Source organism: Carassius gibelio, chromosome A9 (genome assembly GCF_023724105.1).
Source record: "Carassius gibelio isolate Cgi1373 ecotype wild population from Czech Republic chromosome A9, carGib1.2-hapl.c, whole genome shotgun sequence".
NCBI classification, from domain to species: Eukaryota; Metazoa; Chordata; class Actinopteri; order Cypriniformes; family Cyprinidae; genus Carassius; species Carassius gibelio.
In genome coordinates this window covers 15,622,670-15,638,981 of record NC_068379.1, presented here as the reverse complement: position 1 = coordinate 15,638,981, position 16,312 = coordinate 15,622,670, and the positions used below count along the sequence as shown (strand labels likewise).

Here is a 16,312-nt window from a genome sequence, read left to right as displayed (position 1 = left end):
ACATATTGTCCTATTCTATTTTGCCTGGAAACGCTTCCAACACGTTTGCGTGTCACGTTAAAAATAGGCATCGGTTCTATTTCTAGCATGCACGCAATTGACGTGCGTCTCACGCAGGCAGACTGCAAGCTCTAACCTGTTAACATGGGAGCCGAATTAAAAACGGACACGCCACGCAGCTGAGACGCTTGTGCCACGCATCCAGTGTGTCGCTGGCATTATAATCCGGAGCACCTTATATATGGATCAAGGCGCTCTGTCAAAATGTTAACATTCCCTTTAGCACAGCTCCATCTAGTGGATGCATAACGCAAACGTTTGACTGCAGTATCTTCTATTCTATGCGCCTTATAATCTGGTGCACCCTATATATGAAAACAGTTCTAAAATAGACCAAACATTGAAGGTGCGCCTTATAATACGGTGCACCTTATATTGCGGAAAATACGGTACTAAAATGCCACTAGTATGTGGATACAACATTTTATGAAAAGGCAGTTTCAATTTGAAGTAAAATAAGGATGAACTGAGAAGAAACTGCAGGCTAAAAATTCCCATAGGAATTTATTTACAATAAATGTATACACTTTTGAAGACAAACTTCACATTAGAAATTGGAAATACTTGTGAGTTTAACTTTAGTTAAGTTAGTTTCAGCATCCTCCGTTTCATACCTCTTTGTTCCACAAGCATCTGGACAGGTGGGACATTTTTCGCATGTGTCCCCAAATGCCCCTGGCTCAGTGCACTGGCACCGCCCACACACACAGCTGCCCCGCCTGCTACAGATCTTGCCGTCATCCGACACACAGGAAGTCGTCTCTGTAGAGCAATTACAGTTGTCTCCAATATAACCAGCATGGCATTTACACTCACCGCAGTGGCATTCTCCATGGCCTGGAAAACAGGAAGAGAGACAGAGAGAGGGGTTCAGAAAAACTTTATATAACTTGTGACACTGCAATTTTGTATCAAATGGCTGATTTGTTTAAAAATGTTGCACTTATAAATGTGGTTAACTCACTGGCATAGACAGTAGGTATGAACAAAAATACTTCTCAGAAAAACAATACTGTCCACACAACTGCACACAGTGAGAATGAGAGCATGCATCTAACCAACATTCACTGACATTTGCATAACATATTTCTCTGTCCCAACACAAAGATGGCTGCAGTCTCCTTCTCCCACATTCTCTGAAGTCTCTCGGTCCACGGCTGTGCACATTCCAGTGGACTGATTACAAGCAGATCTCCTCACTCCAACACCAAGGATTCTTGGCTAGCGTCTTCATTAATGAATGTGAGCAAAACTCTTTTTGTGTTTTGAAGTAAATGTGCAAATGTGACTCAAATTTGGCTGCAATAACTCTGATGTAGTACTTTATGTGCGGAAACATGAAGGGTCTTGCAGCCAAAATGATTAAAAAGAAAGACACGCTTTCATGGCAAACCAGCTGTGAACAGATAGAAAGCAGCGGTGAACACTTGGTATGCCATCAGCTGTCACTGCAGCCTCACACTGCTGACTGCACAAGAACTTCAAATTGCTGGGAAAATTGAGCGCACATGCTCCAAAGTTGCAGTTTTCATGCATGTTTAGTCCAGAGACGTCATATTAGCTTGTATGAAAGATGAGGAGATCTGCATTAAAAGTTACTGTTCACCCAGGAATTAATGTTCTTTCATTATTTATTCACCCACGTTGTTGCATTATTTAATTTTATTTATTTCCTGTAAAGGTAGAAATTTTTTCATGGTATGCAATTAATTATATATTTTATAATATTGCCCTGTTCACACAGAGCCAAAATTTATTCTGATAACTTTCATGTGACTGATCTCCCTGTTTCTAGTATGAGTAATAAATGCTTTCTTCTGTTTCCAGATTTGACTGCAGTAATAATAACGGACACTTCAAATCAACATTTAAGTGTGAACTTTTATTAAACAGTCTTTAATAATGTATGAAAATATATTCAAAGGAATAACCTTAAATCAAGAAATGTGCTTTATGTCCTAAGTTCTCACTCTGCAGCAAACGGTTTATAGCCATTTATTGGTTACACTGTGATATTGAAGATAATGGTGCATAAATCACAGGTTAATGTTTAGTAAAATCCCCTTAAGAAAAAAAAGAAAAAAAATATATTGAACTAAAACAGAAAAAAAGAATTATTTGTTTTAATAAGGGCTGTCAATAGATTACGATTTTAAATTATATTAATTTGATTAATCACAATTAATTGTACACTTATGAAATTAAGCATACCATTTATCTTGTTTAGCACATTCATTTTGTCATTATTTACTATATCCAGCAAGATTTACCAAAAGATTGAATGGTGATTCATAATTAAGAGAAGAAAAAAAAAAAAACATTCATTATAAATCCTTCTTTCTAATAAATATCTTTAATAAAGTAAGAGTCCAAGTCTGGTAGGGTTATGAGGAACATAAGAGAGAAAATTTCTGCTAGTTCTATTTAAAGGGAACCCCAAATTTTATTTTTATTTTTATTAATCACTTACCCTGTGGTGTGTTCTAAACCCGTAAAATATACCCTTTGTTCATCTTACATTTACACTCTTCTATGTCAGCCGTGCCACAAGGATGCACTGTTTTCTTTCAAATCAAAGCATAAATACAAGTAGAAAACGTATTTTTGTGGCATGGCTGAAACAAGAGCGTAAGCTGCCTACGTTCAGCTCATATTCTCCAAAATGGCGCTACACTGATGTGGAGACACACAGAGGGGACAGATTGTTGTTGTGTTGTTTTCTTCACTACAAACAGTATTCTTGTCACTTCATAACATTACGGTTGAAACACTGATGGCAGATGAACTATCCTGATGATGCTTTTCATACTTTTCTGGACATTGACAATGTTTTTTACTTGGAAGTCTATGGGACAGACAAGCCTCCCGGTCTTCATCCAAAAATATCTTAAATTGTGTTCTGAAGACAAACAAAGCTTTTACTGGTTTGGAACGACACTGTGGTAAGGAATTAATGATAAGATATTAATTCTGTGGTGAAGTGTCCCTTTAAATGTAGTATGTATTGTGTTTGAAACACTGAAAAACCTTTACTGAATGAATGAACCTCTGAACGGATCTGGTAATGAACAAAGACACGTCGTGGCATGTTCCCCACACCCGTTTTCTAAATCTCTTTTTAAAAGGTGTGTGTATGTGTTACCGTACTTTTACTCTAAAATAACAGCATCCATAGGTTTCATGTTCAATGTTTTAACCACAGATTTTCAGAACGGACATTCTTTAAATTGAATACACTGACCTAGAATATAAAGCCATCATCTAAATGCAAATAAAATAAAAAAATGCTAGAGAATCAATTCAGACATGCTCTCCCAGCATTCCTGAATCCAGTCTTTTATTTAGGTCACTGAGTAAATGTGCTGTTGTCATGCCAGAAAGGCAGATCCATGCCTCATGGGAATGAGCCTCAGCCCATTTCTACCACAATCCCAGTTAAACTAGACAAATTCACACATGAGCGAGTCTAAAGCCATGCTAGCACTGAAATATGACAATTACCATCGACCTCAAGTATCAGGTTTATTTAAGGGTGTAAAGTTTCACAGTCAACACAGAGTCTGTGCTTGTAAAATGCAGTTTGAGTAGCATAAACTTGAGCTCTACTGCTGTGAAGTCTACATGAAGGGCATAACCATCTTTATGTGATGAAAAAGTCATTTTTTCCTTCATTATAAAACTAAAATATGACCGATTGAGCTCAGTAAAGTGGAAGGTATTTGGTAAAACAGACCCTCCCTGGATCAGAACGTCGCTCCAAACGGGATGAAAGAGCCAGAAGAAAACTGGCCAGAGATACTGGAGGCCAAGAGACCTACAGCAACTGTGAAGCAGTTGCAGGAATTTATGACAAAGAGCAGTCATTGTGTGCATGTGACAACAATATCACAAATTCTCAACAGATGTGGCTTATATGGGAGGGTTGCAAAAAAAAAAAGCCACCCCTCAAGAAAGGCCTCATGCAGTCATGACCGAGCTTTGCAAAAACACACATTGAAGATTCTGAGGCAGAGGAGACTACAATTGAATTATTTGGCATCAGAATATAACTGCATTCCTCCAGTAAAGCATGGAGGTGAATGGTGAATTTCTTTGCATGGCCTAGTCAGAGCCCAGATTTAAACCCCACTGAAAATCTGTGGAATGACTTGAAGACAGCAGTCCATAAACGCTCACCATCAAATTGAACTGAACTTGAGCAGTTCTGCAAAGAAGAGTGGGGAAATACTGCAAAGTCTATATGTGCAAATTTAGTAGAGACAGACTCGTATACCGAAAACAACTGTAATTAAAGCAAAAGGTGGTTCAACAAAATACTGACAGAAAGGGTGATTCTCACTTGGATGTTATAAGTTGCACTGAGTAAATACCGCCTGATAAAACAAAAACTGTGTATATAAAGTAGTTTGCAGAAGTGAACAGACTTGCAGACAGATGCCAGATCAAATTGATAAAACATGACGTGGTCATGGCTTGTGGTTGCTCTGTCTTTCCTGTGGTGGCAAACTTGAAATAGATCCTCCTTTGGATCTGAAAAAAACTCTAGTGGCAGTGGCGATCTCTGCCACATTCTAGTTCTACCCAGTGAGGAACCACCAGCAGAACACAGTTCTGCTCCAGAGACATCTCACTTCCCCGTCTGGAGCTGTGAGAGAGAGAGCCCTTTTTAAAGGAACGCTGATCAAATAATAAGCAAGCTACTTAAAGGTTAGTTCACCCAAAAATCAAAATTATGTCATTAATGACTCACCCGCATGAGTCAACACATGAGGAACACAGTTTAAGATATTTTAGATTTAGTCCGAGAGCTTTCTGTCCCTCCATTGAAAATGTATGTACAGTATACTGTCCATGTCCAGAAAGGTAAGAAAAACATCTTCAAAGTAGTCCATGTGACATCAGAGGGTAAGTTAGAATTTTTTGAAGCATCGAAAATATATTTTGGTCCAAAAATAGCAAAAACTACGACTTTATTCAGCATAGTCTTCTCTTCCGGGTCTGTTGTGAGCATGTTCACAACACTGCACTGTAGTGATATCCGGTTAGTGAACGAATCATTATATTTAACCGGTTCTTCTTGAACCAGTTCACCAAATCGAACTGAATCGTTTGAAACGGTTAGCATCTCCAATAAGCATTAATCCATTAAGTAATCAAATGACTTAAGCCATTAACTTTTTTAACGTGGCTGACACTCCCTCGGAGTTAAAATAAACCAATATCCCGGAGTAATTCATTGACTCAAACAGTACAGTGACTGAACTGCTGTGAAAAGAGAACTGAAGATAAACACCGAGCTGAGCCAGATAACGAACGAAAGATTGACTCGTTCTCGAGTCAAGAACAGGTTGCATGGGTTTTCGGATCACCAGTAGGATCACTTTCGGGCAGTTCGAGTCAATAAACTGGTTGAAAAAAAAAAAAGGTTCTTTTGCACTTGACGTAATGATGTCATTGGCGATGATTGGCCTTCATTCAAGCCTTCAGTTTACCCACACTCATAACATTAGATGGCAGCATGAAAACATGCTGTAGTTTATGTACCTCTGGACGCTAATGTTAACGTGGCTATGAAATAACTTTGTGCTCTTATCAGCAAATTACAAACCCTGCACCCGGATGGAGCCTTTATTGTTGCTGGGGACTTCAATCACTGCCCTTTAAGATCTGTTCTCCCTAAAGTTCATCAAAATGTCTCCTGCATTACAAGGGGACATAAAACATTGGACCACGTTTATACTAATGTGACTGATGCCTACAAAGTCACACCCCTCCCCCACCTGGGTCAGTCTAACCACCTATCTTTAGCCCCATTCACACTGCATGTCGGACCCACAATATTTCCGGAACATTGCCGGGTCGCCTTCTTTGTGAAAGCAACCACGTCCCGGGATTGATTACCGCATTGAACCTGGGTCGGGGACCTAGTAACATTGCGGGGTTTGACCCGGGACGAGCGCTGTGTGAACAAAAGCCACAGGGCTGCGTACTGAGCCCAATCCTGTATTCACTGTTCACCCATGACTGCGTTCCTGTTTATGGCTCCAACACCATAATCAAATTTGCAGATGACACCACGGAGGTATGGTCAAGGATGACGATGATTCAGCCTATACAGAGGAGATGCAGCACCTGGCTGTGTGGTGTGCCACCAACAAAGGAGATCATTGTGGACTTCAGGCAGAATAGGAGTCATGCACACACACCCATCTACATCAATGGAGCTGTAGTGGAGCATGTGTCAAGTTTCAAGTTCCTTGGCATCCACATCTCAGATGACCTCACATGGTCCCATAACATCTCCACCCTGGTCAAAAAGTCACAGCAGCGCCATTACTTCTTAAGGAGCCTTAAGAAAGTTCACCTGAGTCCCAGGATCCTTGTGGAATTCTACCGCTGTACCATTGAGAGCATCCTGACGAACTGCATCTCAGTATGGTACAGCAATTGCTCCGCATCTGACCGCAAAGCACTCCAGCGGGTGGTGAAAACTGCTCAATGGATCACCGGCACCCATTTAACTTCCCATTTAACACAAGCGCTGTCTGGGCAGGGCAAGAAACATCATCAAGGATGTCTCTCACCCTAACCATGGACTCTTCACCCTTCTCACAAATACTTAAGTATTTAGACTTAATAGGCTATTTATTTTCAAACTTTTTTTTTCATTTTAATCTGGACTAAAACATGCCCTAGATATTGTTTTAAAGTGTTTTGATTCTTTATTGTTAATTAACACTTTACATTAGTTCATTAGTTAACATAAAATGCCAATGAAAAATTCAAGGGAAGCTGCCAAACAAGCTAACAGCTCCTTGCATCTTCATGTTTTTTTTTAATTACTTCCATTCCTTTTTTTCCACACTATATACCATTCTTTCTGGTCGACAACACGCAAAAGCAGTGTGTTGTCTGACTTTACATTGAAGGAACAGTATGATCACTGTTTTTGGCTTAAGAAGTAGAACTCATTTGTCAATAGAGAAACATGTGCAAGGCAAGTATGTAGGCCAAGACATGGCAAGCTGCCTCTTGTAGTTGCATCTCTTGAGAGGTGACGAAGTCTTGGCATTAAAAAAAAAAAAAAAAAAAAAAAAAAGGTCTACAGATGCTTGACATGTGATGTCTGTTGCCTTTACAAGATTCCTTAGCAACCTCAATGTACTCCAAAGAGAATAAAATACGTTAAAAATAATTGTGAAATGACTCACATGTATCTCCAATTAATGAGGAGCACATCTGAACATTTGAGGCTTTTGAGCAGAAAAATTGCATTTGAGACATTTATTGCAGTCATAAGTTTAGTCTCATGTGATTGCAGGGTAACATCAGAGACAATAACAATTACAGAGCAAGTGTGCAAGATAAATACAGTTATCTTCTGCCACACACCCTTCTGACGCCTTTTAAATCAACAGGTAGACGGAGGAAAACAATGCACAAAGTAATTCATATTATTTTTAAAAACAAGGCCAGATGACTTTAGTTTGGGCCTGTGTTACATCTATAAGGTTTCAGGCTAGGAAAAAGCTAATGTATTTCCCTGCATGCTTAACTGCTGGTATGGTATGGTGCTTTACACTAATTACCATTTAATGAACTACAGTGTTTCTGCTGCTCTACAACACACGTGTGGGAAGTGTAATGGCAAAGAGCCAAAAAAACACCATGTCTAGAACTCAAAGAATTTAAAAAAAATAAAACCTGTATAAACGGTCTAAACGAGAAACGCATAACAGTTCTTTAGTTTGTCTTAATAAAAATGACTATGACTAATTCCATGTGTGTTGGAATCCAAAGACAGAAAGAATCTCCTCACAAAGCTAACTATCTGCTGAGATGGTGTTTGTGTGCACAAGGATTGGCAGACTTTGACTCATCACTAATTATTTACCCTTTCTTGCTCTCGCCAATGTCAAAATTGGACGCAGAAGATAGCTACAATACATTCAAAACAGCTAAACAACTTGTGTCAACATCAGCACATCAGAAATATGTCTGTGCGCACACAAGACTATCAACAAAAGACTAGTCCACTTTCCGAAACAGTAATTTTGCATTATCATTATCTCGTTACAATTTGTTGCCCAGAGCTAGTTCTGAAACTAGAGGCGCAGTAATCCCATTGTAGCAATGTTGTCACTTAAAGACAGATTTGAAATGCAACTAAACAAGACCAAGATGAACAAGTTTGGGTGTGTTTTATCAGCCCTCGAGGAGACACACGTGCAAAGGGACATCTGAGATTTGTTTTCTAGCACTGGCTGAATGCAGTGTACTGGTGCGGTGATGATACTCTGATCTAAAACTACTGAAACAAACCAAAATACCACCCAGCTTCACACACTGACATTTAAAAGGCTTTTAAAAGTATTTTATACATTTAAATCTGGAAAAGCCTGAGGCGTCACTAATCATAATGTAATAATATTAACATTATATTACAACACAAATTAATGTTACTTTTTTATTATATGAATTTATAATAATGATTATATAAGATGGTAAAAATTGTATTTTTTTGCTATGTTTAATATAATATTATATCAGAGAGAGAAAAATGTAACTTTTCACTGGTGGTCTCAGGCTTTTGGACTCCACTGTTAAACCAGTTTTATCAGATCAAAAACATCCTCAGCTGTATGCATCAAAATACTTTTACCAAGAGCATCAAGTTAGAAATCACTCACATATGAACCACTGCACCAAATCATGCAGTGACATGCAGAAACCATATTCAAGAATCCATAAAACCTTCTGTTTGACAGCTGTCTTGACCTCTGACCTGCCCAAAGGGCAATGCCATTTTATTTATTTTTTTTAGCAATTTTTATCTTTGCAATAAAAACCTAGTAGCTGAGATTTGGGGCGTGGACGATAGGCAGAATATTTCAAAGGATGAATATGAATACCCGCAAACCACCCATCAAGGGCAGCTTTTGGCAGTCTATTCTTTTGAAATGTTTCATCTAAAGGCTTGGCTTTTAAAAGTACGCCAGAAAAGTCAGAGGCAGGAATCATGGGAGATGTTTTATTTGTTTAGCATGCTGATCCAGATCCCTGAGGCTCCTACAAGACCCACATTCCATCCTGACTAGGTTTGTTCAGCTGAGCTTTTCATTTTGCTGGTGCATTTAGGGATGCTTTTCAGACACTAGAACACATCCGAGTAAATAACCACAAACTCCAGTGTTTGTTAAAATACCTCTGTTGAACTCAATGGACTCCTCTGCCTGTAAACTGAAAACACCATTATCATAACCAAAAAAAAATAAACTTTAATCAACAATGTTACTCATGAGAGATACTGAAGATGCCTTTGCATAGACATAAAATGGATCTTTCTGCCTCAAACATGCATTTCACAGAGCTCTTCTGCTATCAAAACACTTACGGCAAATCAATAGACTAAGGAGTGTGCAATGAATCCTATTCCAAACTTAAGAACCAGTTTGCGTCTGGTTCTTGACAGCTCTATTGTTCAACATGTGACCACACTGATCTCATAAATTGTCCCACGCTCCACACCACAAACAAAAACAGATATGAAGTGTTTATATCCAATCACCCAATGCACACCAGAGTTTCCTGTATTTCTGATGATGGTAAAGCGGTGAAGGCCTTGTCTGTTTGTTTGCTTCTGAGATCATTGTGTTGCCAGTTGCTGATGTCATTCACTGGGGTAAATGAGGATGCAGGGGGTGGAAAAAAGATGTCAATGGTAAGTGTACAGTTACAGAGATGAGTTGCTGGAATGTTTGCCAAACGTTAAATGAAACCACATTACATCCAAATTACAGCATATGTTTGGTATTCAACATGCAACATCCCATCTGCCCCCTGTGCTTACTGCTAACATAAGCTAACATCTGAAACATCTGAAAAACAGCTCCAAAAACAACCAGGTGTCTAGGATATTGCTTGGATAGATTGCAAATGCTTTTGAGAAAAAAGTAAAAAAAAAAAAAAGTAAAAAAAAAAAATTGTATATGCCCACAACAACAAACATCACTTCTGGGATGTTATTACAAGTTGGTGACAACAGTTTAAAAGCCCTTGTTTGATTGTATACTGCTCAGGGTCGAGTGCATTACATTTGATTTCTTGTTTGTACACAATCCCGATCAAAGGTTTGGGGTCAGTAGATTCTCTTAGAAGTCTCTTATGATCACCACAGTTTCCTTCAAGTAATCAAAAACAATGTCAAACAGTAATGCCTTTAAAATACCTTTAAAATTGTAATTTATTCCTGTGATGCACAGCTGAATCTAAGCAGCCATTACCCCGGTCTTCTGTGTCACATGATGCTTCAGAAAAACCTTGTAATGTGCTGATATGGTGTTCAAGAAACAAGCTTTACTATTAACAGTGTTGAAAAGAAAAATAATGATGCTTTTTCAGGGTTCTTTAAAGAAAATGAAGCATTTGCCACTTTACTTAATTTTTGAAACCGTATTGTAAAATAAATAATTAATTGAATAAATAATGTGAAATCATGACCCGGATTTAAAAAAAATCTATATAAAAATTGGGTAAACACTCAATTGCCAGCTTTACAACAGACACAAACATGTTCACATTTACAATGTTAATTGACTAGGTCCACACAAGGCTGAAGATTTAAAGAACAAAAAAGGAGCACATTTATATGTCTGAGGCACTTAGTCACTATTTCTAATGCTGTGTTATTAAGCAATTTAAATCAGCAGCAGATGTATAGAACAATTCTACAAAGCTGGGGTTTACTAGGGGCACCATCAAGAACAGCTCCGAAGCTTAAACTTCCTGTCATTCTCACTTAGGACTCAAGACACATGAATGTGTAACCTGTGCTGCGCTGCCTATCAGCACCACAAGCAAGGCCACGGTGATCACATCTGACCAACATTTCAATGACAGATTTAGAGAGAAGCACGTATATCTTACGTAAAAATAAAAATGGTTAAACAATTTTTAAAAAAAATAAATGCACAGGTCTCTGGTTGGTCAATCACACCATTCTGCTGTCAAATATTTTAGTCTGATAACTGACCTGAATAAGCATTATAACTGAATAACTTCACTCTGTGCAAGTATTTATTATTAATATTATTAATTAATTATAGTATTATCCTTTACATGACATATACAAACAAAATCAAGTCAGCTTAAAAAAATATACATATTAAGAGTTACGCAACACCATTTTCACAAAACCAGCTTATTCTTGACCAGTTCTGTATTGTTGAGAAGCTGTCAGCCAGTCAGCATTCAGTCACAACATGCTCACCAAGCCCATTGACCCAGTAATAAAGTGGCAGAGGGAGTGGCTTTAAAGTGACTCCGCCCCCCTCACGACTGTTTGACTTCAGCACAGCTTCCTTCTGACCCTTCAACCGGGTCATGTTTACTCCTCACTTTATCACAACTATCTACACTATAAAGCAAACAAGCCAAATCCTTCACACACACAAAGGTTTCAACACTCATTTAACATTAAAATGAAAGTAAATAAAATGTTAGACATGCACCAAATCATAATTCTAGATTCTTACAAGTTACATGCTAAAAAGGAAATCTGTTGGTGTCTGCACTACACTCCAATAACACTCCTGCCATTGGTCCTGAAAACAGTTTAAAAGCTTTTATAGTACAAGTGGCTTATGATGCAGATAAACTGTGATTACACATTTAGGGGGTTTCAACCTATGGCCTACGCATATTACTGTATGTGTTACAGGAGGAAGTATTTAACAAAAAACAAAACAAAACAAAAAAACAAGTTGTCAAAGCTACTTTTGAAAGCCAAACCCCTTAGACATAGAATCTCAGGCGGTACTTCAAGAAAATATTTTAAAGGATTAGTTCACGTCTTCCACAAAGAAAAATGTCATCACATTCAGTCATTCCTACTATGGAAGTCAATGGTGCTCATCAACGGTTCAGATACTAACATTCTTCTGAATATCTTCTTTTGTGCTCAACAGAAAAAAAGAAATTCAGAAAGGTTTGGAACAAGTGGAAGGTGAGTAAATGATGACAGTATTTCCATGCCCTGGTGTGGGTTCATCTTGCTGGCCTGCTGGTTTGAGAAGCCATAGCACTCTCCTGATGAACACTAGCTTTGGGGCTTTCTTTTCGATTCTAAACACCTTGCAACTCCCATACTGTAAAACAAGCTGTTCGCGCCGAAGCATAGCCAAATCAAAATACCACAAAGCATGTTTATGAGGCCTTTAACAACGAAACCTGCAGAGAACTCTCATCAACATTTGTATTTTCCCACAGCCATTATTAGCGAGTTTACAAGAATTGGCCCAGTTAATTCACCATGGCAAAGTGATGCAAAAAAAAGCAAAATCACCCAGATTCATTAAGGACTAATTACTGCAGACAAGGAGTTTTCCATGGCTGAGATAGCAGGAAAGGGATATATCCTCAATTCTAGCAATGGCATTATTGCTACAGAAGCTCAACAAATGTCCATTTTGAGCTGGGCTGACAGTTTATGCTGACTAAAGAAAAACAGAGCTTTATTACTCATAGATCAGCCATTGTGTGCTTGGCTAAACAAATGCTGGCTTCTACAAAGCTCTCACTGTTGCACGGCAGAGATGCGTCCTGTGGAGAGGGAGATGGGGTGCCAGGCCAACAGCTCTTTGGCAAGAAATGACCAAATGCACTGGGCACAAATGTAGCATCCTAAAGTGGCCCATGGCAAGCCAAATAAGCAGCTGAAAAACTAGGACATGGACCATAAACTTCCACATTTTGTATTGAAAATTCAATCCACTTTGCAAGGTGCAGGTAAAAACACATCATGGAACGCAAATGCAAAGATTTCCTCTTTGAAATGGCAATCAAATAAGCAAATAAATTCTTTCATCTTACCTGAGCATAGTATACCCTTGTGTCGGGCACAGGAGAAGTCGTCACACTCGCAGAAGGTGCCATAGATTTTGCCGAACTCGGACTCGTAGCATAGACACTGATTACAGCTGCATTCTCCGCGGCCGCTGCACACCTGCTTGCCCTCAGCCTCACGGCAGGCACTGAGATACTGGTGGTCCACCTCACCCTCCTTGCACTCGCAGCGGGCTCCCAGGTGTCCGGGCTCACAGCCGCACATCCCACAGCTGTAAGTGCCGGCAGAGTTGCAGCGGCTGCTGTTGGCCTTGGTGAAATATGTGCAGCTACAATCACAGTGGTAGTCCACAGAGACCTCAAGATGGTCTTTAAAACCAACAGGCCTGATGGTGAAACTCTTCCTGGTGCCTTTCGGAGGACATCCTCGAGCATCTACCGTTACGTTGAAGGAGACCTGCAAGAAAAAACAGACAATAAGGTTGTAACTAAATACACAAACTTTATACCAATTCAAATGCTGCATTACGAGCCCAAATGCAATGCAGCAGCACTTTACAGCAAGCTCCTTCAAATGCAGCCTTGAAATGAGTGCTTTGTTTCCTGGGCTATGAAGGACACAAGGAAGGGAAAAACAAAACACTTCAAAAATGTTTTCAAATGTTGACTTATATCTTACCAAGATGCAATTTTATAGTTGTACAAAAACAGAACAAGGTGAACATATGTGACAGGTTGCGAACCCCGCTTTGTTTTTACTTACAAAAAAAAAGTCCACTATAGGCAAAACTGTAACATTCAACAATGTTCAGTTCAAACTGAAGGATACAGACCTTGAAATGGGACACTGCTATTCATTGCTAGAGGGATGACATTTTTTTTTAATTAGCATGTCCCTGGTTAACTTGACAAAATAAGATTTTCCATTAGCTTTTGGATTATTGCTGGAAAACTCTGTGACCAACAAAAGTTGATTTTTACATTAGTTTGCCAAAGCACAGGTATAAACACAACAGGCTGTAAAAGCAGACTAGTAGCTTTAGTGCTTGGCGTAATGATTGATGTCCCCAACAGGCTCTGTAGTCCCATTTAGCCACTAGTTGGCAACTGCTAACATCAATCACAAGCGGGGTATTATTGATGCATTTAATAATGTTTAATAAAACAAGAAAATATCTTAAGCTTGCGTTAAACACAAACCTTATTTCAGACATTTAACCAAAACATTATTTTGGGACAAGTGAACCAAAGTTTCAGAAATGCTAAATCAAAGGAAGGCTAATTTCCCCCTGGTGGACCGTATGACAAACAGACTTCACTAACTGATGTAGATCATACTTGTCAGATTAATCACAGACCTTCAGACCAGAGGAGAGACAGACTCCACCCTGATGATGACAACCCAGAGGAAGGAAGGCTTCAACATCAATCAGTTCATGGTAAGATAAAATTCTAACTCATTTCTCAGATTTTGTATTCTACTTCAGATGTGGTTTGAGTGTCTTACAACTGCACTGGATTACTGTAATGCACCATGCAGTGCAAAAAGAGCCTTTATCACTTTATCAATTAATTTCCCAGAAGTGAGCAAACTTTATGTGGATCCTCAGGGACAGAAAACCATACACCTTCAAAAACATGGAGCCTGGCTGGCCTTTGATTCAGAACCACCCAGAGGAGAGAGGACAAGCCCAGCGTGCTGAGTCTGAACACTTTGAAGTAGTGTTTCAAATCAGTGAGCCCTCCAGACCTGAGAGTTTAGAGCTCAGAGCTGGGCCAAAGAGGGTCATACTGATGGAGTTAGACTACAGGCTCACATCTTCTTAAGTCACAATTAGGCTGTCAGTAAAGTTATCTGAATGGAAAAGGGGGTGCTGTTACTTTGACATTATTAGTCACCCTACAGTCAAGTAATAGTCTAAAGAAAACACACATTCACTGTAAAAAATATGAAGAAAAGACTGGACACAAATGGGAGGCAAGCAACAATTCAGCAAATATTCAAAATGTCTATTTCTGTTCAAGTATACTTTTTACTGTTATTCGTGTGGGAAAGGGTCTTGTCCTGGCATGCCAACTGTTCATGAAATCTTGAATAACTGGGTAATGTTTCGGACCTGTCCAGCAAGCTTAATTTAATATGATGATTTGATTTTGTTCATTCTTTCTAATATGCCAATTTAAAGCTCAAGAAACATCTCTCATTATTATCAATGTTGAAAACGGTTGTGATGCTTAATGTTTTTTTGTGGAACCCATGATATTTTTCAAGATTTTTAATAAAAAAAAAAGAACATTAGCATTTAGTTAAGATAAAAATCGTTAATATTATAAAATGTCTTTACTGTGGCTTTTGGTGTGGAATGGTAGTGTATAATAATTGGTGTAAATAAAATTAACTGTTGAAAAACCAACAGCATCATAAAATTACATCAAACAAAACCATATTTTATTGCATTAATATGCTACTCCTTAGAGATCATGCTGAAAACAACTAAAGAAAAGTAGGAAAGTGAGGGGAAAAACAGACAAAAGCACAGCAAGTAGTATATCCTCAATGAGGCAATGAGCTGCAGAACTGGATTAAGGATACATGCAAGTCACGAGTACACGGCAACAGTCAGATGAAGACAGGCGGCATTAGAAAACTCCATGAAGTCTGTGTGGTTATGCAGTTAATCTAAAAGTTCACTTCAGGAATGAACAAAGTTGCAACGATGAGTTTAAAGTACGGTGTGTGGGTAGGGGTCCTGCTGTGATGTCCCAACCAAAGTCAAAAGCAAACATATGCCATTGTTCTTCTTAAACACTTATTCCTATATCTAAAATATATCGCTATATCAGAAACTTTGTACTTGTGCTCCTGACTGTACACTTCCCCATTCCTTAGTGTTCTTGCATTTGCACAACAGTGAGCAAAGCTTTAGAAATTCATGGCAAACAAAGTCTATCCAAAAGTAAACTGATGTTTCCTGGGACACCAGGCAGCTTAATATAGGATTAGATGAATGTGGTACGTGAATGGGACATTTTAGTAGTCTCTTGGGGCTTGGATCTACTTCTGTGAAAGGAATCTAAGCTTAACTTTAGAATCTGGGCTGCTGCCTCTGTATCTAAGGCCTATGTTTTTCCACAGAAAGAACTCTGTGTTATTGTGTGAGCACATTGAAATGCAGCAGCGACTCCTCAGAGGGTTCGGCAGAGGACCGTGAGTGACACATGGGATTCTGTTTGGGTTGTGCTCCCCTTTCTTAAAGCCATGATTGGCACTTGGGCACAGTGTGACAAATTTCCCTCGTGGATGAGACACAAAGGCCCTAGACCTATTGGAGCAGCTAGAAAACTTGGGTCGCTCCATTCAGAGAGGGTATTTAGTTCTACCCCTCCACTTTCCCCTCACAATCCTTCT

General features: G+C 38.9%; 1 protein-coding gene across 3 annotated transcripts in view; it reads right to left on the bottom strand.

Moving 5' to 3' along the window:
• Positions 1-16,312, bottom strand: part of LOC128019734 (integrin beta-5-like) — a 30,033-nt gene that overhangs the window by 4,346 nt on the left and 9,375 nt on the right. For all 3 annotated transcript variants that reach the window (XM_052605909.1, XM_052605910.1, XM_052605911.1), the window contains 2 exons: positions 12,931-13,360; positions 675-897 (listed from right to left, as the gene is read on the bottom strand). In XM_052605909.1, the coding sequence (XP_052461869.1) occupies positions 675-897; positions 12,931-13,360 (653 nt within the window). The remainder of the gene's footprint in view (positions 1-674; positions 898-12,930; positions 13,361-16,312) is intronic.